The sequence below is a fragment of the Notothenia rossii genome, assembly GCF_949606895.1.
Source record: "Notothenia rossii genome assembly, chromosome: 7".
Classification (NCBI taxonomy): Eukaryota; Metazoa; Chordata; class Actinopteri; order Perciformes; family Nototheniidae; genus Notothenia; species Notothenia rossii.
This window is the reverse complement of record NC_136905.1, coordinates 17,096,250-17,121,266: the sequence shown is the minus strand read 5'-3', so window position 1 is coordinate 17,121,266 and position 25,017 is coordinate 17,096,250. Positions and strand designations below refer to the sequence as shown.

The following is a 25,017-nucleotide window of genomic DNA, read 5'->3' as shown; positions in this document are numbered from 1 at the left end:
TTTATGAGGCAAATTGGAGATTTCAGCAGCAAAAAGACTACATTCATTATATATATTCTGCTGGAAAGAGTTGTATCTATATAAAAACGATGAAGGTGGAGATGAATTTCCCGTGTTGAAGATGATCCTAAATTCAGCTGACAGAGAAGCCTCAGCCCTGTTCTCATTAGCTGCTGCACAAAATGGCCCTTTTCTTTACATTTAGACATCATAGAGTCATATCACGCAAGTGGTTTCATTCTCTGTCGCCTGAGCTCCGTGCAGACTGAACGCAACACAAATATTCCCCCAATTCTTCAGGGGTTCGGACTCTCACCATCTCTCTCCACGACTCTCCCTTTTCTTTTTTTCCTCTCCACCGACTGAAATCAAAATCACATTTATTTGGCTTCACTTATGCAACGGTAACAGTCATGATAACAAGCTGGCAGGAGACATCACGTCAACATGAGGCTTCCTATGTGTGACAACTGCTGAGTAACTGCTGCTCCACAGGACCGTGACCGCCCCCCCCCATCAGCACCTCATTAGGGGGCCTCAATAACTTTTAGGGGTCCAAGGTGAATCCTACCTGAGCTTTGACTCGATGTCTTCATACATCCCTAATTAATTAAGGGATTTCACATTGAGGCAGATAAGTTAGTGCTTTATATATATATATATATTTTTGTCTTAAATGGTCTGATACAGCTTCTCATACTGTATGGTGGGAAATCATAATTAGTGCGGTATTGACATTCATCAAAGGAAATGCTTTGCTATTTTGACTCACTCCATTGATAGTGATAACATCAGGTAGACTGATTCTCCTTTAATGGTTCTCCTACTTCATTATTATGCCTCTCAAAAGCTTTTATCGTCTCCAAAGTCTGATAAATGCGCCTCATAGACCTGCCTCCCAGCTGCTATAATACATCTAATCTAATGAGTTCACTCTAGATAAATGATCATGAAGGAATGCATAAATATAACAGCACACAGTCTGTTTACACTGCAGATGTGCGGTGGATGGAGTTGGGGATGATTGGACTTGTGACAGTGGAACCATTAAGGTGAAGTAACTTATTGTAAAGGGTTTACAGCCGCCCTGCCTGGCCAAATGGAGAGCTGTTAACTTCAGCCATAAGCACCCCAAATCTGAAAGGGAAAGTGTCTGGCAGTGAATGTGACTGAATCTAAACTTTTATCAGGCACAGTATTTAACTCAGTTATGCTTGAATCAATAGGGATAGTAAAGAGCCTCAGCAGTGTAGAACACTGCCAAATTGAAGAAATAACAGCTGCATTCAAAGATAATAAAAAGCCTTTAATTCAGAATCTATCTGACATTATTACATCATCAAATGCACTATTGTATCTGTCATATCAGCACTGAGCTGGGCTGTATCCCCATTTGTATTACGGCATCAGTGCTGTTGTTGTGCGCTCTGTCTTAAACACTTCTTTCTTAAACAGTAAAGCTCTGACGGACTCTTAATCTGTGCCCCCCCCCTGCTCCGTCATCGTAATAAGATTCCAGTGTATGTTTTGACTAACCGGATTTGCCCTTTGTATTTACCCTACTTTCTCCCCCTTGGCCGGCTTTAGTAAGCAACGGTTCACCATGCAGTCAAATATATCATTATTTGTATAATGGTGGAGAATACATTGTTCTTCTCCTGCATATGCTCTACTACGCATAATTCTTCAAAGGTCTCATAGATGCCCTATATAGTCCAGGCTGCTCCTATAGTACATACCCCTTTTATAAGGTTAAGAGGGAAGTTTGGTAATAACAGCCATTTGTTATAAATATAGTCACGTAATCTCCCTGTGTTCAAAGCAAAACCCCTCTGGCTGCTACTAACGATTATTATCAATTCATCTGGTATTAATTCATCGCCTGTGTTATGAAATGACAAAAATGGCCAAATCAAGATTCTAGAGCCCAAGGTTACATCTTGTTTTAGGCAACAAAATATTCACTAATAGTCCAAGACCGTCAAAGGTTAAATGTAAGATGATATTAAACAAAAACAATCTCTGCAATGCTCAAAACAGCAAACACTTTACATTTCTGATTCATTAAATGAGGCAAATCACTGTAGATTATTGGCACTTGTAAAGCTTATAGATTATATTATACATTTATATTATAAACAGTATAAATGCTTGATACATTAGCTTTATGTTGCGAGGAGAAATTTAAGGTATAAAAAACAGAACAACTCATATACTTCAGCCTCTGCTCTGAGGGAGGTGTAAACACAGATGTACACTCCCAAGAGAATCTTTCAAGTAACCATGACGGACATTTTGACCCTCACTTTGGTCAGGTGGTCACTGCTCATACATCCTCTCCACTGAGCCCACGGGGAGAAGCACAGTGATGGAAGAAGTATTCACATCCTTAGCTTGAGTAAAGGTATCAACAGTACAGTGTAAACATACTCTGATACAACAGTAAAAGTTCTGAATTCAAAATGATGATTACAGTAAAACACAGAAGTATCAGCATACAAATATATACAATATAAAGGAACAGAAAGTTAAAATACTCATCATGTAGAAGGTCCTCTTTCAAAAATGTATTTAGTACTAAATTAGTGATGCATACATCTGACATCATTTTAACGTTGCAGCTGGTAAATGTGAAGCTAATTTAAGATACCTAAATACTCCTTTAGCTATAATAATGCATCATAACATAACATTTTAATATTCTAATAATCTAAAGTAACTAGTCGTCATTAAAGGTATCACATACATGTAGTGGATTGAAAAGTACAATATTAGCCTCAAAGATTTTTAGAGTGGACTAGAAGTATATAGTAGCAATAGAATAACTCAAGTAAAGTATTTGGGCTTGAATACTTGAGTACTTAGTTACTTTGCTCCGCTGCAGCTTCAGAGTTGCAGTGACCTTTCCGTCCTCTCCGCTCCGCAGTCCTTCACCCTCCTCTACCCTCGCTCCCTCTCCTCCGCTCTCGTTCACATCCTGGTTGCTCTTACCCGTCTTTCCTTCACTCCCGCAGGGTGGAGGAGGGGGACCGGTAGCAGTAGAAAATGGCTGCCATGGCAACGGTGCCCAGCTATACCCCTTCGCTGTGGGTGAGGATGTGTCACGCCCTCCCCCGGCTGGACCTCAACATGCAGATGAAGGACAACATCTTTGTCCCCGACAGCTGGGAGTACCAGCAGGTAACCCACACCTGCCACACCACATGCTGCACTGTAACTGCTCGATGTAAGGTGCCACGTTGCATAATCATTACAGCACTGTTTCTCCATTTGGAGTGATAACTCTACAGCTATGGTGAACTACAATTCAGTGACTGAATGATGGGCAATTAGCTCTTCATGACACTTTAAATTGCTCCATAAATCGCTGAATGTAAAGGCAGTCAGCAGAGCAGTGATGCTGCCATTTACAGTGCTTTATGTAAAGCTTTTCATGCCAACTCACTGACCTATTGGTAGGTCTATTGCACTCAACCACTCAAGGAGTCCCTTATCTCATATCTAACATTATTCATTTTCTACCACGCTTTAGATGCTGCAATTGTCTTCTAAAGTGTCACTTGCACTTCTGCCATGGTGCAAATGTAATTCATATTTTGTTTCCGTGAGTGAAAGGGATTCAACTTGGTGTTCTCGCAGGTTCCTCCAGCTGCCATTGTCTGTTTTTATTCTAAACTGTGCAGTTTCTGCTGCAAAATGAATGTTTTCATCCTCCTTCTCCTCCAACAGGCTCTTATACAAAACGTTTCTGCCAGAAGTGTCTCGCTGTGTGTGTTTGTGACTTCTCTGCAGTACAAAAAGAGGGGGGGGGGGGGGGGGCACATTATCCTGCAGAACAGAAAGACAAAAGAGACTGAAAGTGCTCTGAGAGAGCAAACGAGAGAGGGAATGAGTAATGCGGGGAGGTTGCTGAACAGAATACCGGGCAGGGAAAGAGAGAGAGAGAGAGTGAGAGTGGGAGTGAGAGAGAGTGGCAGTGAATGTTTTTAAGTAGGTCACAGATTATTAATAGAGATTCAGTGGTGTGGATAGAAAGGAAGAGAGGGGAGAGTGGAGGGGAGAAAGTGAGTGGGAGCGTGGGGAAAGAGGGGTGGGTGGGGTGGGGAGGGGCTTCAGAGAGCAGGAGGTGAGATACAGTTGGGAGAAGGTGGAGGAATGGGCCGTGACAGATGGGCAGATGGATGGAGGATAATACTGTAGATATGTGTCAGAGCACAAATCATTTCGGTAATGTTGACTTTATGACATAGAGCCTGATCAGAATGTCTGATATGGCTTAGTGACATTCATATTCACTATGGTGCAGATCAGGGACTGATGTGTTAAAGCTTTTCAACTATAAATGGTCAAGAATCAAAACAAATTGCAAAAACTTCCTCTGTAAAGCACACATTTTATATTGTCATTCCTTTTTAATCATCCTCTGCTGCTGCTTCATGGGGGTGAGACAATATGACAAGCCATGTATTTCAACACGATAAGCTGATATTCAACCCTCTTAAATTGCACTTATAAAAAGGAAATTAAAGTGCAGTTTTTCACATTTACTGACTCATCCCTCCTCTTCCTCTTCCTTTTTCTCAGACTCTGCTGGTTTTGTCCAGTTTGTCAGCCATCGCTCTCGTCATCTCCCTCTTGGTGGTCCTCTCCTTCCTCATACACTACTGCTGCTGTCACCGTGGCGACCGAAGCGAAGGGTCGGAGGAGGAGGAAGAGGATGAAGATGGTAGCACAGGTCACGGTTACAGCGGAAAGAAGGGGCGGGGCATCTACTGTGTCACGTGGATGGCGGTGGCTTCGGTCACGCTGTGCTGGTGAGGAAGAGGATTCATTATCAGCATTACACTTTTATTTTAAAACTAAATACATACAGGTCACGTGTTCACAGCGGAAAGAGAAGTATTCAGATATTCAAGTAAAAGTACCATTACTGTAAAAAAACTGAGCATATGAACATATTCAGCAAAGCCAAGTATTAGTACATACTCTTAACTAAGTACTGGGTACTTTACAGATTATGATATTAAGGGCTTATAAAATATGATACATTGCTGCAGTAGAAAAAAACAGCTGTATATATAGCAATCAATAATCTGCAACTCAACCAGTGAAATCATTCAAATGGATCTCAGAGATTAATGCATGTATGATAATATTCCCCAAAAATGAATAATAATATATAATAACACTTTTGATACCTAAAGTACACTCTTCTGATACCCCTGCGGAGATTTTTTGGGGGAATTGTAACTTCTGAATACTTATTTCACCATTTATCAGTTATTTATTTATCATCAGTGCTTAAAGGTGGGGTTGTTAATTTTGGCGAAACCAGCTCGAGTGCGCTAGAATTTGAAAATACACAGCCGGGAAAAATCTGCCACTTCCTTCCAGAGCCCCTCCTCCAGCACACACGAACGCGCACATTACCAATGAGGGCACGAGATAAGTTTGTGCACAGATGGAAGGCTGACAGGCAGGTAGGCCATCCAGTTATTTTAGCCGGGCCGGCTAAAATGATTGGTCGTGCTTTTTACAGTATGGCTTCCACAGATGACATTTTTTATGGATTTATTGTCAAAGCACTTCAGATATTCATTGCTATCGGGATGTTAAGAGCATTCCATGGAATATAACGAAAAGTGTATCCCGAGCCGGTTTCTCAAACTTACCTACCCCACCTTTAAGCAGTATGAGGCTTTTGTGGAACTATAGTTTTCACTTCAAACCAAGAGGTCAACTCTCTCAAACGGGACACAAAATAAATCAAAACACTTTCTGGGGACATTTTGGATTAGTTGACCTTTTTGAGCCCGAAACAATTATTTCGCAGCAAATATATTTTGGGAAAAACACTAATTTGCTTTCTTTCTTGAATTGAAAGAAACAATACCACTCTATTTGCCATCAAACCTTAGCATAAAAACTGTAAACTGGGACGGCCAGCCTGTGTCGTCCTGTTTCACGTCTTTTTGCTCCGTCTTTACCTTACAGACACAAGAGTAGCATCACTTTCTTATCTACCTCTCTGCAAAAATGCCTATTAGCCTGTATTCATAACATGTCAAACTACTGCTTGTAATGAAAGCATCTAAGAGGTTTAAAGAGAAAATCACTCTTCGGTGAAATAGATGACACCTCCAAAATACAAAATACAGTTTTTTGTGCAAAGTCCCACAAAAGGGACTGGGGATCACATTAGTTTTCATATAAATGCATCGAGCGGTAAAGGCCCATATATAATCACCAGGTTGATTCGCAGTTGTCAGTCCTCCACTCTCTTTCCTTACATTTCCTGTCTCTCTCATCACTATCAATTAAGGGTAAACAAAGGAGAAACATCCAATTGAGAAATAACTACATCACAATCATATAAATGCAGTAAAATCTACCAAATGTTGGTCTGAAATGTAGTCGAACATGATACGAGTAAATGCAAGTACCTCAACATTTTACTTAATTTTAGGCTGTGAATCACAAGCTGTCCCTCTCTCCTCTGTCATGTGCTGTTTAGTCTGTCACACTGTCTCCATGTCAAAGAGGAGTGGACAGCTGATGGTCACGCTAAGTTGCTGTTGACCAACCACAGGCCTATGACCACACAGTGTGTGTTAGTTTGTGTGTGTTGCTTTCAGTGATTTCCCCATCAATGTGTATGTGAGGATGATCTCAGCTCACCCAACTTCAGTACATTTGTCATTTACCCACCGGTGTTCCCCTCAGATCTGGTGAATGACCATGCAATCAGTGTGAGCCAGTGCACTGTCTGCATGGTGCATGTCTTATGCAGGAATGCCGCCTGACATCAGTCCACTACGTTTTTATAACACAGAAGACATTAAAGGGAAGCTCGGCTGCACATCAGACCTTTTAAATCTAAAGCTACAGTCCGAGCTGTGTGCTGTAATAAAATGATATTGCAATTTGACGCTTGAGTAGTGCTTTCTGTTATATTCCAGTCTATTACGTGCACGTTTCTATGCTGCGAGAGTGTGTTGTTATATCACAGAACACAATGTACAGAGGCTGTGATTTCAGCTGTCACAGTGATGTAATATACAGATTGTAGGTCCGTGTCTCCCCCTTATGGAGCGTAATGTAATGTAGTCGTCTCCTCTGATGCTCTCTGCGCCAGACTGGATGTGAAAAGAATGCCGCAGTTTACCTCTTAAAAATATTTTGCGTGACACCCTTTCCTCCAGATGGTGGCCTTTTTGTCACAAGTATAAAAAACAGTCTTGTGAAATTCAGCTGCTTTAGACAGCGTTCACATAGCAGCTTGAAATGCAAAGCACACACAGACGTAGACACACATTCCTCCTTTTCCTTTTCCCCCCGTGCTTTCTAATCTGGGTCACATACTTTGTGGGAGATTGGGTCATACCATTCCTCTCGGGTTTGAGGGGATTTGACGAACATCTGGACTGAGCCTTAATCTGAATATGTGAATAACAGGAAGATATGTAAACATGTCGCTATGTTTAACATTTCGAACATTTTCCCTGTGGAAGCTTAGCCGTTGAGTGCTAAGAGTCAACTTTTTTCCCTTCATCTGTTTATTCGTTCCCCTCCTCTGTTGGTATTCTCATCCAGAACTCACACATCCCATCCTCTCCAGCTCTATCTCCTTGTGTCACATTCATTTAAAATGTACATACACACTGAATTAAACATAACATGTATGCTTCTGCTATCTGTTCTCTATCCCCCTCGTTCACACACACACACACACACACACACACACACACACACACACACACACACACACTGTACACACACCCTCCCACAGTGATTTCACGTTGTCTTTTTTTCTCCCTATGCAGTGTCGCCATAGGCATCGGTTTCTATGGCAACAGCGAGGCTAATGATGGGATGTATCAGTTGACCTCGTCTCTTCTCACAGCCAATTATACACTAGCTTCCATCGATCTGCTGGTGAGTGCTGCAAGTAAACTGTCATGCAGAATAACGTGTGTGTGTGTGTGTGTGTGTGTGTGTGTGTGTGTGTGTGTGTGTGTGTGTGTGTGTGTGTGTGTGTGTGTGTGTGTGTGTGTGTGTGTGTGTGTGTGTGTGTGTGTGTGTGTGTGTGTGTGTGTGTGTGTGTGTGTGTGTGTGTGTGTGTGTGTGTGTGTGTGTGTGTGTGTGTGTGTGGTGCATTTGTGCTTACATGTTGTCTGCAGAGAGGGAGAGAGAAATCCGATACACAGTGTTTTTATCGATTTCCCTGTGGTCAGACAGTGTTTTTTGTGTCAGATTGCTTCTACTGTAGAAGATACAGGTCAGGAGAGCTACAGTTATATAATGAATACCTGAATGAATTGGAAAAAAACACATAAATTAATCAGTTTAGTTTAAGAAATATAGAAATAGTTGGAGTAGAGTAAGATGTCTAGTCTCATAAAGCAATAGCATCAAACAAAGAGACAGAGAGAGGGAATAGGTTTGCAGACAAAATATATTTATAATATAATAAATGTTATGAGGATGTCACCTTCATTATGTAAACACTTAAATATCAATAAGACAGATTTTTCCAGAGACTCTTCTTTAACACGTGTAACTAAATGTTTGTTCAGAGCATTACATTTAATTTTTTCATTTAATCTTTTATTTGAATAGGGACAATGCACATTAATGAACACTTTAGACAAATAATGTTTCAAGTGTACATTTGCTGGATTTTAGCTTTGAGCTCATTTCCATCCGTAGTCCCTGACATACAACATATAAGAACATGACATTTGTAAACATAGCAAAAAATAAATAAATGATATGCAAAAGAGCAAGAGCAGCACACACAAGTATTTACCACATGGCAGTACACTATAGCAGCAACGACCTATTGAGTGCAAGAGAAGATACAAGAGATACATAAAGTGCAAGAGGAGATGCCCCTGTGTTAAAGTGCATTTAGCGGTGATTGCGCATCTGGTTGTTTCTCAACCATTCTTTGAGTTGACCTTTGAAGCTATTGAGAGTGGGACAATCCATATCTCAGTTGGGAGGCTATTCCACAATGAGCTGCCTTTAACGGAGAGGACATTTTGTCCAAAAGTGGTCCGTCTACGGTGGACTTCACAGTCTCCTCTGGTTTCTGAGCTAGTGCAGCGTCCAGTGTGTTTTTTGTGGAATTCCCCTAAGGGGGGGTGGGGGGGCATTCCATGTAAACATTTATTTAAAAAAACACATACTTTTAAAAGACTTAAAATTGTCAAAACTCAAGAAATTGTGTTTTTCAAGGATGCTACAGTGGTGGTATGAATTTGGCTTTCTGTCAAAAACCTTGATAGCTCTCTTGTACAGCTGTTCTATGGGTCTCAGGTTCCTGGCACAAGCAAACGACCAGTTTGTCAAACAGTATTCAATGTGGGATAGAATCATACAGTGGAGGTATGACTTTGAAGCATTGACAGTTAAGAAAGGTCTAATTTGTTTAAAATGTTGCAAGTTGAATTTAATGGTATTGGATACTTTCTTAATATGTTTCTTAAAAGTCAAGTTCGAGTCCAATATGACTCCAAGATACTTGAAGTGGGGGACTAGTTCTATTTCTGCTCCGTTTAAAAACACATTGGATCCTTCAATTTTGACTGGTCGTTTACTGAATATCATGCATACTGTTTTTTTTGCATTTAACTGTAAGCAAATGTTGTTCAGCCAGTGTTGAACCTTGTCCAAAGCATTTGAGAGGCAGGATGAGATCATGTCAGTGTTTTTCCCGTGTACAAAGATGACCGCATCATCGGCATACATTTGCACATTCAACTCAGGACATACATTAGGCAAGTCATTAATGTACAGAGAAAATAGTAATGGTCTAAGAATGGAACCTTGTGGAACCCCAACAGGGTTGACAAGGTAGGGGGATTTGGCTCCGTTGACCAAAACACACTGTTTTCTGTTCGATAAGTAAGATTTAACCCACTGTATTGAATCTGCAGAAAAATGTAAATACATCAGCTTTGTAAGGAGCACTTGGTGGTCAACAGTGTCAAAAGCCTTCCTGAGATCAAGGAAGACAGCACCTACCTATGGGCTTGTGTTCAACATACATTTAACCTTTTTCACAAAGACACAGTTAGCTGTCTCCGTGGAGTGGTGAGCACGAAAACCAAACTGCATTGGGTGGAGTGGAGCGAAACCTTTGTCTATATGTTTGTTGATTAGTTTTGACACCCATTTCTCAGCTACCTTAGAGACACAGGGGAGGATGCTGATTGGTCTGTAATTGGACATTATTGCCTCATCCCCAGATTCAAAGATCGGTGTCACCGTGGCCACCTTCCAGGACGATGGAACTTCCCTCGTGCTGATAGATTGATTTACTAACATAGTAATTGGTTGTATTAGACCGTCGATATTTGTCTTTATAAAGTTGGTGTCTAAAACATCTGCATCCCTTGCCTTAGAACCTCTTAACCCTAAGATTATATGTTTTACCTCCACCTCTGTGATTTCCTCCAGGTCAAAAACGGGGTGTGTATCCACAGTCGGGCTAGGTGAGACCTCAGATGGCAGGAAGAGCTTTGTAATGTCCAGAGCACTATTTATGAAATACTCATTGAGAGAGCTGGCCAACACTGCAGGGTCTTTTATCAGGCCATCATTGATTTTTAATTCTAGAGCATTATTTTCCTGTTTCTTATGTTTACCTAATAGTTTATTTAGGATTTGCCAAACTTTTGTACCGTTACCTTTCGCACCTTCAATTATGTTGATGAAAAAGTTAACTTTGGCCTGTCTTATTGTTTGTGTTACCTTGTTACGAGCATGAGTGAATTTCTGTCTGTCAGTGGATAGCCCGGATTTTAAGCTCTGCTTTAATAGTTGGTCTCTAGATTTAATTTAATTCCTGCACTGTAGATTCAGCCAGGGAAGATGACGTTCCTTCCTGTCACTGGCAGATCACTGATTTCACCAATATCTTCAGAGGACAGAGTGTCCCCCCAATCAATCATTTTCCCTGCATCCATAAAATGTTGTTGCAGGTTTTTGGGGATGAAGCGAGAACCGAATGCAGGGGTTTTATGTGTGGCCATGAACCTTTTTTTTGTGAGTTTCCTGTCAAAAAGAACAAGATTATGGTCGGAAAGATCAGTCAGGAAGTTGTATGTTTTAACTATTCTGTCAGCTTTGTTAGTAAATACTTAATATATCATAGTCTTGGAGGTTTTGGTTATTCTAGTCAGGAAGAAAGATTAACCGAGGGCTTTTTAAACTTGTTAAACAATGACATCTCTTCATAGAGATACTTGTTTTCATGGAAGACCCCTGGTGCACACACACAACACCCCTTTAGCTCTGAAGGCATTTCATTTGACTTAACTAACAAAACAAGTGGCATTTAGGAACTAACATCATTGCAAATGAATCGAAAATGTACACATGTTATACATCCAGCTTGTTTTAGCTGCTGATAGCAGTCTTGTGATAAAATAAACAGGGTTGGAAAAAGGTAATTTCTGATCTGTGTGATATATTTTTACCATGCAGGAGCCATTGGCATATGGGTTAACATTAAATATGTATTAAGTACTACAAAAAGATATTTATACAGAGATGAAGTAATAGGAAGTTGGCTAGAATTGAAACAAAAAGAGAACTTAACTGAAGAAGGAAGAACCTTCTGCTACTGGTAGACGAAGAATATAAGAAATCAAATACAGAGGGGTAAAATACTGGATAATAAGAAGGTAGCTCTACAAAAAATCATAAGCCGCTAATAATTAGCTTAAAATGAGTCAGATAATAAATAAATTATTCATCATGATTGCACAGTCATACTGAAACATGTCTGAAACTTCTGTCTGTACTGCTTCATCTCCTTAAACAACTTAAGAGTCCTTGATGTGTCGTACATTTCAAAGTAGTTTTATAATTAAGTTTGCAAGTAGGAGGAAGTGAAGTATTTTTTAACTCAGCTTTAACTTGTGCTATAGAGTGAGAGACATGCATTAGAAAGCCAAGGCACCGAGATGCCCACAGTCTTCAGCTCTCTATCTTCATAACAAACCACTCAGAGCTGGCCACGACTTTACGAGCATCATCATCTCTATTTTGTGGTTTCCGTCCCACTTAAACACCTTCACATTCTTTATCCTCCCTCTCTGAAGATTACAGACACAATTTCTGGGCTGCAGCTGTCTGTCTCCGGCCCCCTGACCTCCATGGAGGAGCTCTTCACCGGCAGTAAACCCTTCCTGACGTCGACGAGGAACTGCCGGAGGTTGTCTGACAACGTGATAAACCTCCTCTCCTCCATCTCGCTGGCTCGCTCCGGTATTGATGCAGGCCTGGGGAACGACAGTATCAGCGGGGCGTCCATCATCCCTCTGACCCCGGCGCCCCCCTCTGTGGCCCCCACACTGGTGCCTAGCAGCGGCTTGATGCCCAGCCCCTTCTCCCCTGGCTGGGCGGCCAACACGCTGATGGTCAATGAGGACTACAGGTGAGGCTGAACAACACAACCTGTATTGAAGAATTGACCGGTAGATGTTTAATTTGGATCAAATACACTTTGGAAATATAATTATTTTTGAATAATTCGTAGTAAATGACGCTAGGTGATGCTCAGAACTTTTCCCAAAGGCATATTAAGGGTGTGTCTATAGGATGATTTAATACATCATTCCATCCACCGCCCACAATCAAATATAACTAAGATAGATCTATAATCCTGTATGATCCACTGATTTAGCAACACTTTACTTGATGGGTTTTTTTTTAGATTCCAAATAATTCCAGATTTTGCGTATTTCTCAGGAAAAAGCTTGGGTATTTGGCAGGAAAATACAGTGAATCATCTGTCTCAGAATTTGGAGGATGAAACCCTCTTTTAATGGTCATACATGCAGAGCACACAGCGCACACAGTGACATTTGGCCTCTGCATTCAACCCATCCTAGTTCTCGGAGCATTGGGAATGGGGGGGGGGGGTGTCCAGTGTCTTGCTCAAGGGCACCACGGCAGGGCCCAAGAGGTGAACTGGGACCTCTCCACGTACATGTCCACACTCCATATTTAGGTCTGTTCTACTGACTGAGCCACTGGCGGACAATAAGATAACAACAACAAAAAACATCCATATTTCCTATGGATGTGCTTTGAATTTGGCAGCAATAGTGACTGAACTGGAAAATAAGAATAACTCTTTCTGTAATTAATTTGTTTGCTAGCTGTTTCATTTGATTTCCTGCTTACAATCTGACCGTTGTTAGTTTGCCTAAAACATATACTAATTCCTCTTAGTTATTGTGCAAGATATAATGAATCCTTGAAATCCTATGTTTCCAGTCAAATAAATGGTGCAACTCTATTCTTCTAAAAAAAAAAGCTGGACTCTTGTTCCTCCCATTTAGAATACTCATTATCCTCTTACTTATGATCATTCAGTTGTACTTGTTCAGCAGAGGCAGCATGAGTTAAAAACATGTTCATTTCATGGGTGCATTTTATGGGAATAAAAGTCGTTTTGAAAAAAAGCCATCATTTGGGTTTAACTGCTTTACATCTGGCAGCCATTTTCTGTGACTTGGGAGGCCGAATCCTTGAGTAGCATCTAGCAAACATTTCCAGTATGTTCCTATAACCATGCCCTACTCTGACAAGCTGAAGTAGTAAATAAGCAGATTACACATTAACCATCTGGATCAATTTCACAAGTTTGAACACATGCAGACTGTTTATCAACACTAACAGACCCCTGCCCTCTAGGATAGAAGAGGCTGTAAAAGTGTCCTGAGAATACTTTATGAAAGTTACATGTTTATTAAGATGGCTGGGTTAGTTGTGGTAATGCTATTGAGACAAAATGTTCTGGAGGGACGGGTTGGTGGGTGGCTTTTCCATATTCCATATTGCATAATAATAACAATATCAAAGTACTGCTTCCCATAAACTAACCACACACAGCAAACGGATGATGTAACATGTCCGGCCTTTTTAAACAGACAGGGGTGAATTAAGGTTCATCCTCCTCACCACTTCCCCTCTCTGAGTCTGCTTTATCTCAAAAAGGGAGTAAAGCTGACCACATACTCTCAATGAGTCTCATTTCTGACTAATAGAGAAATTCATACCCGGATCAGAAGTGTCAGAAGCCCTATAATCATATTACACTACTCAGCAGTTTTATTTCTGGGATCGGTGGGTAAAGATAGCAAGTTTTAATCCCTGCTCAAGTGGAAAAATCTGAATGTGTTGTCAGGAACGCTGCATATTTTACACAACACCAAATATATACTGGCAAAACTAATTGGCTTTTTTTAATAAATATAAAAGGTGCCAAGCCTTACATTTAACCTGAAAAAGTTGGTTGAAATGTAAGCTTGTGACTGCCAGTATAAAGTGTACTAATCTTAGGTCTGCTAAAGTAGTCATGAAATCACAATATGATTAAAGAGATAAGAAAGAAAGAAAGAAAGAATGAAAAACATTAAGCTCTCCAGGACTCTGAACAACGTCATATTTGTATTCACTTTTTTACCATGTGTTACCCAGAGATCTTTAAATAAATAATTTCTGTCACTGAATCCTCCAGCAAAAACAGAGATCATACCTAAACAATACACTAAAACTCTCCCACACAAAATGAAATTATTAAATTGCTATCATGCAGATATAAAACTGAAAGAATTGTTTTGTGTTCTTGATAACTATGGACTGACTCAGCATGTGACGGAGCCCACGCACAATAAGGAGCACACTCTGGACTTAATTATCTCAAAGGGTCTGAATATCTCTAAAGTTGTGGTGACTGATGTTGCACTCTCTGATCATTCCTGGGTTTTCTTTAACAGCTCTATTTCTGTTCACGAAAATGTTCAAAAAGAGGTAACCACAAAGCGACATTTAACTGAAAATACTAGGGAAATGTTTACTCAGAATTTTTCTTCCACACTTGCCCCTGCTAACATCTCAGTAAATGAGCTAGTAGATCATTTTAATTCAAACATTTAAAATGTTATAGATGCCATTGCTCCAACTAAGATAAAGGAAGTGGCTGGCAAGAAAATATCTCCATGGAGAAAGGCCATGACCGTGAAAACAGAAAAAAGAGAGTGTCGAAAAAACAAATCTCCAGGTTCATTTTGAAATCTATAAAGAGAGGCTTGGCCTTTATCATTTGGAATTGAAAAATGCACGACAGTCTTTCTTCTCTGACATCATTGCCAAAAACAAAAACAACGTACGTGCCTTATTTGCTGCTGTCGACAGACTAACAAACACCCCAGTGTCAATAGCCTCTGAATTTCTAGAAAAAAAAACCTACACTCTAAAAACAAATGCCTTGGCTCAACAAAGAAAATCAACGCAACAGTTTGCATCTATGTTTATTGAGTTAAGACAACTTCTAAAGAAATTGTCTTAAAGCAACAAAGTTATTTGAGTTAGGGGAGAAGGCTTTTCCTCTACAATCAGAGGTGTTTTTAATTACCACTTACTTAATAATTGGTATTATAAACACAAGTTTTGAAGTTGATTACTCCAAAAATTAAGTTATTCCGACTAGTTTTACCACATGATTTAAAAGGAATTTTAATTTGTATTTACTTAATTACCATCATTTTGAACACAAGTTTTTAAGTTGACAACCATTTATAAATGAAGTTGCTTCAAATATATTGTATTCATTAGTTTTTTTTCTTAGCTTTTTCATGTTTTTGCCTTTTAAAGAAAGAAATTAATTGATTCCACAACAAAGATATTTGGCATTTCACTTTTTATTTTGAACTGCAGTTGTTTATTTCAACACATGATGTTTCAATCAGGAGAGAATTCATTTTGTTTGAACATTTATTGACACATGCCATATGATAAGGTGCATGAACACCTGAAATCACAGCTGACTGCAGGAGAGAGGAGAACCATTTTATAGTTTGGCTGCAGCACGTTGATTGGCTGCTGGAGAATGAGGTGAATGTAATAGGTTAAAGAGAACGCCTGTGATGAGCTGATTATATGCAGCTGCGGAGTGAATGTATATACACCCAGTCTTCCTGAAAGAACTTGGGCTGAGCTTCATTCGAAAAAAAAGATAAATAACACAAATTTAAATTGCCCCACAGATAATAAATAAACACGTTAGCCACATTACCATGGGAAATGGGGACACAGCAAATACATGCTGCCATCACATCGACGTTAGAGGCATTTGCACATTTAAAACCAGTGCCAAATATGTAAAATCTGTAAAGTTTTTGTAAAGCTACAGTAACAAATTCTCAATGGCCCCAATCTGCAGATCACACACATCAATTTGACAAAAGATGTAACTCAGATGTTTACACCGCCGACAGTCATTATTTCAAACAGTATGAACACATTTAACGCAGAATGCTTGCTCATTCATTTGTTTCCCTCGACCACGATGGTTGCCATCGTATGGTCAGATCCTGGGGTGGACCGGTCACTGATGAAGGCAATATTCATGTCCTTTTGAAGCACATTAAACAATAGGTTAGCGCATAAGAGATAATGAATTAGGTAATTGCATACTTTTTAAACTGTCACTCTAAGCGAATTCAGAGCCATTATTACCAGCTGCTAAAGCAACGCTGGTATTGTTTTCACCTATTGAGTCTGCATGTGTGTGTCACCATGGCAATGTGGTCCTGAAGACACAAAGAGGTGGTTTTGAGTACTTTGTTTAGTGTTTAAATGCATGTGGACAGATTTTGTCAATCACAACCGTGCAAGTTTTAGTGTAACTTCTCATCTTTTTAGCAGGTTCCATACAATATGTGAACTGGTTAAGTGAAGAGCAGAAGCCACTTTTCAAATGTTACACAATCCTTTGCATGCCATTGCTGTCAACATCCATGCTGAACGTTGCTAAGATATTATTGATTGGGGTGTGTCCAAAAGTGCAATATGCTTCAAAATGTAACTGACAGAGAGCAGTGCTTTTGTCCTGTGTTTTTACACTGTGCCCGTGGATTTTATTTTATTTCAAGATTTTTAATTACGTCACTAAACTCCTTGAAAAGGTCCTCTTCCTTTTCTCCAAGGTACACGACAAGGCAGCTGATGGCTTTACCTAAATGAATATATTCTGAATGGGTGACAACAAGTTGCATTTCAATGACAACTTTAAATAACGATCCTACCTCTAGAAGCATGTCCTTGATCTGCTTCACCGAGATTCATTTTTAATAAAAAGCGATGTCACAATAGTAACCAAATTATTTTTACACTCACAGTAGCCTCTACTACTTTGTATCCTTTCACAGAATTATTCACAGTTCAAAGGCTGCTAATATTGGTCCAACTGCAATTTGCCTATACAGTGCAACTACAAGGCTACTGTATTTGAATGACTAAGACACTCACCTTAAAATGTCCTTTGTATATTTCTATTTGTCTTAACTGTCGAAACTTGTCCAGGCTTGTTAAGTGGGAGTGGACTTGAAATCCTTAACTCAAGGTGTAGAACAATTAAGTTATCAAGCCAATTGCATTACTTACTACAACTTGAATTTAGTTTTAAGTCAATTAACGCAGAAATCAGAGTTCAAATTACACACAATATTAAGTTGATGTAATTACCAACATTATTACGTCAACACAACTTATAAATTAATGTTTGCAACTTTAAATGTTTATCTAAATCAATTAACTCAAATTTTTATCTTGCAACCATGCATTTAATTAAGTGGAGGTGAAAGGTCGCCTGAATTCGTTTTTAGAGTGTAGAGAACACTATACAACATCTGAAATCCTCCTCCTGCTGGCTTGATATTATTCCAACAGGATTTTTCAAAAATGTTTTCATTGTATGGCCTTAGATCTACTTCATATAGTAAACAAGTCTCTTCACTCAGGTGTTTTTCCACAGGCCCTGAAAACTGCAGTCATTAAACCACATAATGTAGATGCTTCAGTAATGAACAATTACAGGCCCATATCAAACCTGCCATTTCTAGGTAAAATCATTGAAAACGTAGATTTTCAACAGTTGAGTAATTTCTTGCATTTAAATAACTGTTTGGATGTGTTCCAGTCAGGCTTTCGTCCAAACCACAGCACTGAGACTGCTCTTGTAAAGGTCTTCAATGACATCCACTTAAACACTGACAGTGGCAGAACTTCAGTGTTAGTATTATTAGATCTCAGTGCTGCGTTTGACACTGTTGACCACAACATATTACTAGACTGACTAGAAAACTGAGTGGGACTTTTGGCAACAGTTCTAAATTGGTTTGAGTCCTACTTAAAGGACAGAAACTACTTTGTTTCTATAGGTAAATACACATCTTAGTTGACAAATATGACATGTGGGGTACCTCAAGGCTCCATCTTGGGGCCTCTTCTCTTTAATATCTACGTGCTACCACTAGCTTAGATAATGAAAAACAACAAAATAAGTTACCATAGCTATGCGGATGACAGCCAAATGTACGTAACAATTTCACCAGGAGACTATGCTCCAATTCAAACACTGAGTAAGTGCATTGAACAAGTCAATGACTGGATGTGTCAGAACTTTCTCCAATTAAACAAAGAAGGTAAAACTGAGGAAATGGTTTTTGGAGCCAAGGCAGAACGTATAAAAGTTAGCGCTGAGCTTCAGTCTGCAATGTTCAAAACAACAGATAAAGCCAGAAATCTAGGTGTAGTCATGGACTCTGACTTGAGTTTCAACAGTCACATTAAAACACTAAATCAGCTTACTGTCACCTAAAGAATATCTAGGATTAAAAGACTAATGTCACAGCAGGATTTGGAAAAACTTGTCCATGCTTTTATCTTCAGTAGACTGGACTACTATAATGGTGTCTTTACAGGTATCACTAAAAAATCTATTAGAAAGCTGCAGCTGATTCAGAACGCTGCTGCTCGAGTCCTCACTAACACTAAGAAAATGGATCACATCACTCCTGTTCTGAAGTCTTTACACTGGCTTCCTGTGTGTCAAAGAATACATTTCAAAATACTGCTGCTGGTTTATAAAGCTTTGAATGGTTTAGGCCCAAAATATATTTCTGACCTCCTGCTAAATTATGAACCATCCAGATCCCTCAGGTCTTCAGGGACTGGTCAGCTTTCTGTCCCCAGAGTCAGAACTAAACATGGTAAAGCAGCGTTCAGTTATTATGCTCCTGTCTGGAACAAACTCCCAGAAACCTGCAGGTCCGCTGCAACTCTGACTACTTTTAAATCCAGGCTGAAGACTTTTCTTTTTGCCGCTGCTTTTAATTGAACTTTTCATATCTTAACATCTTATCACTGTAACTGTTATCCTTGTATTTTTTATTTTAATGTTTATTTTATTATCTTTGCTTTTTAATGACTGTTTTTAAATGCCATTTTCTTAATGTCTTATATTTTTGTAAAGCACTTTGAATTGCCTTGTGTTGAAAGGTGCTATATAAATAAACTTGCCTTGCCTTTAAGGGTTCTGGCTGCAGTGTAGTATCCCATATGGGATAAAACAGCATTACATTGCAACAAATAGGCCGATATTTTGTTTTCAGTTCTCAAATAAAGCAATCTGAACCTATGGATATAGGATTCAACGTTTCTCAACAGTCTGTAATGTAATGTCATTTTCTGTGTGTTTCTGTCATAGGTGGCTGTCCTACGTGTTGTTGCTGCTGCTTGACCTCATCGTGTGTCTGTTCATTCTGCTGGGACTGGCCAAGCAAGCCCGCTGGCTGCTCATCCTGTGAGTACACACACACACACACACACACACACACACACACACACACACACACACACACACACACACACACACACACACACACACACACACATACTCAATTTTTTTCATAAGACACAAACTATGCAAATCTCATTGGTGGTCATGGAATCCTCTCTTGGCTGAAGAGTTTGCGATGTCCCCCCCCCCCCCCCACAGGATGACCGTGCTGGCCTGGCTGGCCCTGTTCCTGAGCTGGGGCTCCCTGGGCCTGGAGACGGCCACTGTGGTGGTAAGTACTCCAATAACAGAGAGAGGGAGTATGGGCTCAGAACAGTCTCATAATACACACATGCACACAGAAAGATTCACACTTATATTTCATGATCCGCAAAAGGATTCACACTTGTATTTCTGGATCCACACTTGTGTTTTTCAATGCACACTCAAATGTGTTCCGTTTCACATGTGAATAAAATCCTAATACAGAAAAAAGTTTTAAATGTGTATTTTTGATCCACACATATTTGTTTTCCGTTTAAATGCCCTGAACCTGCAAACACAAACCGCTTTCTGTGCACGGATCGCTGTGCATTCGTGTCTGGGTTTTTTGAGACTCCCCTGACGGTCAGCGGATTCGTACTTGTAATTGTTTCTATCTATAGACAGTCAGATGTCTCCTCAATTCTAAGCCAATCACATGAGCGCGCTCCACGAGGGTGGATTTCTTGCGTTCATGACGTTGCAATTCATGTACGCATTTTGCGCAGTCCGGAGCTGACAGGTTCATGGAGCCTGCCTGCAGGCGCTAATCTCAGGACACCTCCACTCTCAGTACATTGCCACTTTCCGAACAGGAAATGCATGCAAATACAAGCCTTTATATTATTAAGGTACATCGCCACTTTCCGAACTATTGATGAATGCTTGTGTACACAAAAACGGCAGGCAAAACCGTTTTAAATGTGTGTTTCCTGTACAGCTGCTTTATTTATGTCTGTATGAAGTTGTTGTGAGTGTGGAGGGAGCAGCTACAGGTTATTTTAGCCTAATCGATCAGTGCACTACGAAGCCAGTGCTAGACAGTGAACTGTCAACGGGGGGGAGCCCCGCCGGTCATTATTGGCCGATATTCACTCTAAATAGTTTGATTGGTGCTCTCTATGAAGGCAATCAGGAGAGCTGGATCTGATCGATATGGACATAAACGCGAGTGAAGTATAACCGGACGCAAGAGAGAGAGATCAGATCAGCTGCTGAGTCTGACATGCAGCTCTGCATAATCACCTGAAGCTCCGCCCTCTGTTTAGCGAGCTGAACGGACAGCGCAAAATGCGTAGCCTATATGAAGTGTCATGAACGCAAGAAATCATACCCTCGTGGGGGCGCGCTCATGTGATTGGCTTAGAATGAAGGAGCTATCTGATTGGCTATAGATAGAAAAAATTACAAGTACGAATCGGGTGAGCGTCATGGGAGTCTCAAAAAACCCACACACGAATGCACAGCGATCAGTGCACAGAAAGCGGTTTGTGTTTGCAGGTTCAGAAGATTTAAGGATTTGAGGATCAAAAATGCGTAAAACTTGTTTCTGTATTTGGATTTTATTTACATGTATATGAAACGGAACACATTTGTGTGTGCATTGAAAAACACAAGTGTGGATCCGGAAATACAAGTGTGGAATCCTTTTGCGGATCATGAATTATGAGACTGTTCTGAGCCCATAGAGGGAGAGGAGGGATGAAGGACTGGAGGAATGGGAAGTGAATGGGACTGACATGGGTTTGCTTCAGCGGGAGATACAGGGGACCAAGGCTGTGTGTGTGTGTGTGTGTGTGTGTGTGTGTGTGTGTGTGTGTGTGTGTGTGTGTGTGTGTGTGTGTGTGTGTGTGTGTGTGTGTGTGTGTGTGTGTGTGTGTGTGTGTGTGTGTGTGTGTGTGTGTGTGTGTGTGTGTGTGTGTGTGTGTGTGTGTGTGTGTGTCCATTGTGCTAAACTGTGAAAAGATCTGCCTCCTAGGGAACGCTGCAGTCGTGGCAGAGCACCAAAAAGGCAGGAAAATAGGGCAGAGATTAAAGATTCAATGCACGTGTGCACAAGCGTGTTTGTGAACAAATTGTGCTTGTGCATCAAAGTGCGTGTCTTTTCCGTGTAAGTGTGTTACCAAGTGTGTGGGTGTTTATGAGATGGAAGATGAAGAGAAGTGCTTTCAACAAGACAGAGGGGGGGAGAGGAAGAGCGAGCATCTCCAGATCAGTCTGAGAGAGAGGGAGAGAGCTGTACTGTACTTCGGTCCCTTGGGGCTTCAGACGCAGGGAGGTTAAAGTCTGAGTGTAATACTCTAAAGTAAAATTCACTTACATGCTGCTGGACAATGTTCTGCTTTTAACGCCTTAAAGATGACAACAGCCCACCAGTGTGCTTTGACGTATGTTTAGGCGGTTACATTCTTAAAGAAAAAAGCACAAAGACAGTTATTATACCTCAAACAGCTGTGCCCTTCCTAAGTTTCCACTCTGAAGTTTGCTCCTACGCTCTGAAGACTGGAGACTGTTTTTTGGTCTGGGGGTGCAGGAAGAGGGTAAATAGTGGCTGTTTTTCTGCCCTGCTGCCCAGTTTAAGAGACTCAGTGTCATGTGGAGCTGGCGGGAGATGGTCCCAATGCCTGTGTGTCCACACAGAGCCGCTCTGTCCCTGGTTACTGACAGGGAAACAATGGGCCAGTTGTGGAACTGTCCACTTTATTCTGTCCCGGGTCGCCGCTTTTCCCGTCAGCAGCCGGGATCTCTGTGTGGCTCTTACTCCCTCTCCTGGTGGGCCGTCTCACGCTGAGAGGGACTGTGGGTGTGCTACCCTCTTCTAAAACAGACCAGAAGTACATACAGGTCAACAGAGGGGAGGCTATGAGTAATGAGCCAATAGAAAGAAATCAAGGTGGCAGCTTATCCAGATCAATATTTTACCGTGTAATGTGAGCCGCTGTCAGATATCTGTGGAGGTAAACTATGTCAGTCGGTCAGTGTGTCGACTAACTTTTCCCCTGTGACCATTTTTCTCTTGCCCTCCTTCTATCCTCTGCTTTTTTTTCATTTCACCTGTGATTCTCTCCCTGGCTAATTTTCCCAGGCTCTCAGTGACTTCTGCACAGATCCAAACATATTTGTTCTTAACTCCACCAACTTCAACACTGGGACAAGCTCAGGTACAGTATGCCTATCCCTGTGCAAAGTGCTAGTTGTTTCCCATTTCTACAATGAACTTGATTCACCCCCAAACTGTGCTTATGTCAGCACAAACTAATATAATGAGTGAAATGTTCCCACACCGTTTCTATTATGCGCTGATCTATTGTGCACTGGTGTTTTGCTGGCCATTCAGATGTGTTGGATTATTACCTGACCTGCAGCAGGCGCATGAACAGTCCGTTCCAACAGGTAATGTGACCTCCTGACAGTCACATGTATTTATGTATATCACATAGTACATCACAGGCATTTAGCTGACACTCCTGCCCTCTTTGATTCCAGAGAACAGGTTGCATGTCACACTTGCTCAAGGACAAATTATTTGAGGACAGGAGGCACAGCTGCGTGTGCTGTCCTTAAATGATTTGCTCTGCAGATAAATAGCTAATCTCTCAGCATATTAATCATATATTTGAGCAATAATGTAAATTAAAAGTGCCTGACGTCACTGACTTGTTGGCTGCAGGTGATGACACAGTCGCAGAGGGCGCTGTCCAACATCCACACACACCTCTCCAATCTGGACAGAAACGCTCTCACACAGTTCCCCAAAGCTGAGGTTAGAATTTGTAAACATAGATCTTAAGAAGCATTTCCTCCCCTTCTTCCAGTGATTTTGATCTAACTAATGTTTCGTCATTACAGAAATCACTCAGGGAGGTTCAGCAGATACTCAACTCCACAGAGGGAAACTTCCATCAACTGGTGGCACTGCTGAACTGTCGAGGTCTGAATAAGGTAACCCTCCCCCCCACAAACAAACAGACACACACACACACACACACACACACACACACACACACACACACACACACACACACACACACACACACACACACACACACACACACACACACACACACACACACACACACACACACACACACACACAGACTGTGGTGACGTTTTAATCCTTGTTTACAATTTAATAGCCACGTCTATCGGGGTTGTTATCGCGCCTCTCTTTGTTTCCAAACAAATTAGCTGAGAACGTGGTTGAATCAGATGAGCTTTATTCGTTAGTCCATAGACAGCAGGACACATTTCTTCGCTTCTACTAAATAAACGTTAACAGTCTCCAAAAGAACAAAAAGAACACGGTCAAAAGACTTTTCCGTTTCCCCGTCTATCACCCCCAGCTGTGTCCTATCAATCTACCATATACAGTATAGGCATAGTCATGCACGTGATACTGACGCACATAACAAATAATAAGTGAGCCTTAAATTAATACATTTTAAACCATAATGTGACTCACAAAAATAGCCGATAATCTAATTTATATTATTATTAAGTCTAACATTCAGACAATAATAACAAAAGTGAAAATGGCTCTAACACAGACACACACACTCAGTTGACATTGCAAAGATACATTAAACAATATATTGTGCAGCCCGAAACAGGGATAATTAATAACAGCTAATTACCAACATGCTTCTTGACATATACATCTGTGTTTTCTCCAGGACTACATCGACTCTTTGAAAGGTTTGTGCTATGATGGGATGGAGGGATTGCTCTACCTCTCCCTTTACTCCTTCCTCTCTGCGCTGGCCTTCACTGCCATCCTCTGCTCTCTGCCCGGCGCCTGGAGGAGCTTCCCCAGGTGAGGAGTGAGAACTATTTGTGTGGTGCATACTGTCGCTATAGGTGTTTATTCTACCATCAGTTGTTACTGTTGACATTTTCACTCATTTATACGCTTTGAATTGCCTTGCATACACATTGCCAAAAGTAGTGAAAGACTCTGGGATTAATGTACAGTAGATTAATGTTGGTTTAAAGTTTCTGCATGCTATACAATGCTACATGCTGTACAATGTTAAAAAAAAAGAGTTAAAATGGCATGCCTAAAAAGATATACAGTAAGCTTTCTTCAAACAACTCCTAGATTAAAATTATTTCTCATTTTGCACATTCAGGAGTTTGGTAGAAGCGGCACAGGTTTGTTGGATCTGCTGAGAGCGGATTATTATTATGTCTATCCAATCAGGAATAGTGACAGAGAGAATCATGGAGGTGTGTTGAAAGACATCAGAACACATACAGCTACGAAGAGAAGAGGTAATAAGCACAGTGGTGCTCATCATCACTCACACGTATCCCTCTCTGTCTCTTTCATGGAC

The 25,017-nt window shown here is 40.7% G+C and overlaps 1 protein-coding gene across 9 annotated transcripts in view; it reads left to right on the top strand.

Annotated features, from left to right (window-relative positions):
* ttyh1 (tweety family member 1) overlaps positions 1 to 25,017 on the top strand; it is a 30,637-nt gene that overhangs the window by 1,787 nt on the left and 3,833 nt on the right. For all 9 annotated transcript variants that reach the window (XM_079691846.1, XM_079691851.1, XM_079691845.1 and 6 more), the window contains 11 exons: positions 3,015 to 3,180; positions 4,585 to 4,814; positions 7,824 to 7,935; positions 12,114 to 12,448; positions 19,571 to 19,666; positions 19,862 to 19,934; positions 22,770 to 22,845; positions 23,022 to 23,077; positions 23,355 to 23,447; positions 23,534 to 23,626; positions 24,358 to 24,497. In XM_079691846.1, the coding sequence (XP_079547972.1) occupies positions 3,046 to 3,180; positions 4,585 to 4,814; positions 7,824 to 7,935; positions 12,114 to 12,448; positions 19,571 to 19,666; positions 19,862 to 19,934; positions 22,770 to 22,845; positions 23,022 to 23,077; positions 23,355 to 23,447; positions 23,534 to 23,626; positions 24,358 to 24,497 (1,439 nt within the window). In that variant the 5' untranslated portion in view covers positions 3,015 to 3,045. The remainder of the gene's footprint in view (positions 1 to 3,014; positions 3,181 to 4,584; positions 4,815 to 7,823; positions 7,936 to 12,113; positions 12,449 to 19,570; positions 19,667 to 19,861; positions 19,935 to 22,769; positions 22,846 to 23,021; positions 23,078 to 23,354; positions 23,448 to 23,533; positions 23,627 to 24,357; positions 24,498 to 25,017) is intronic.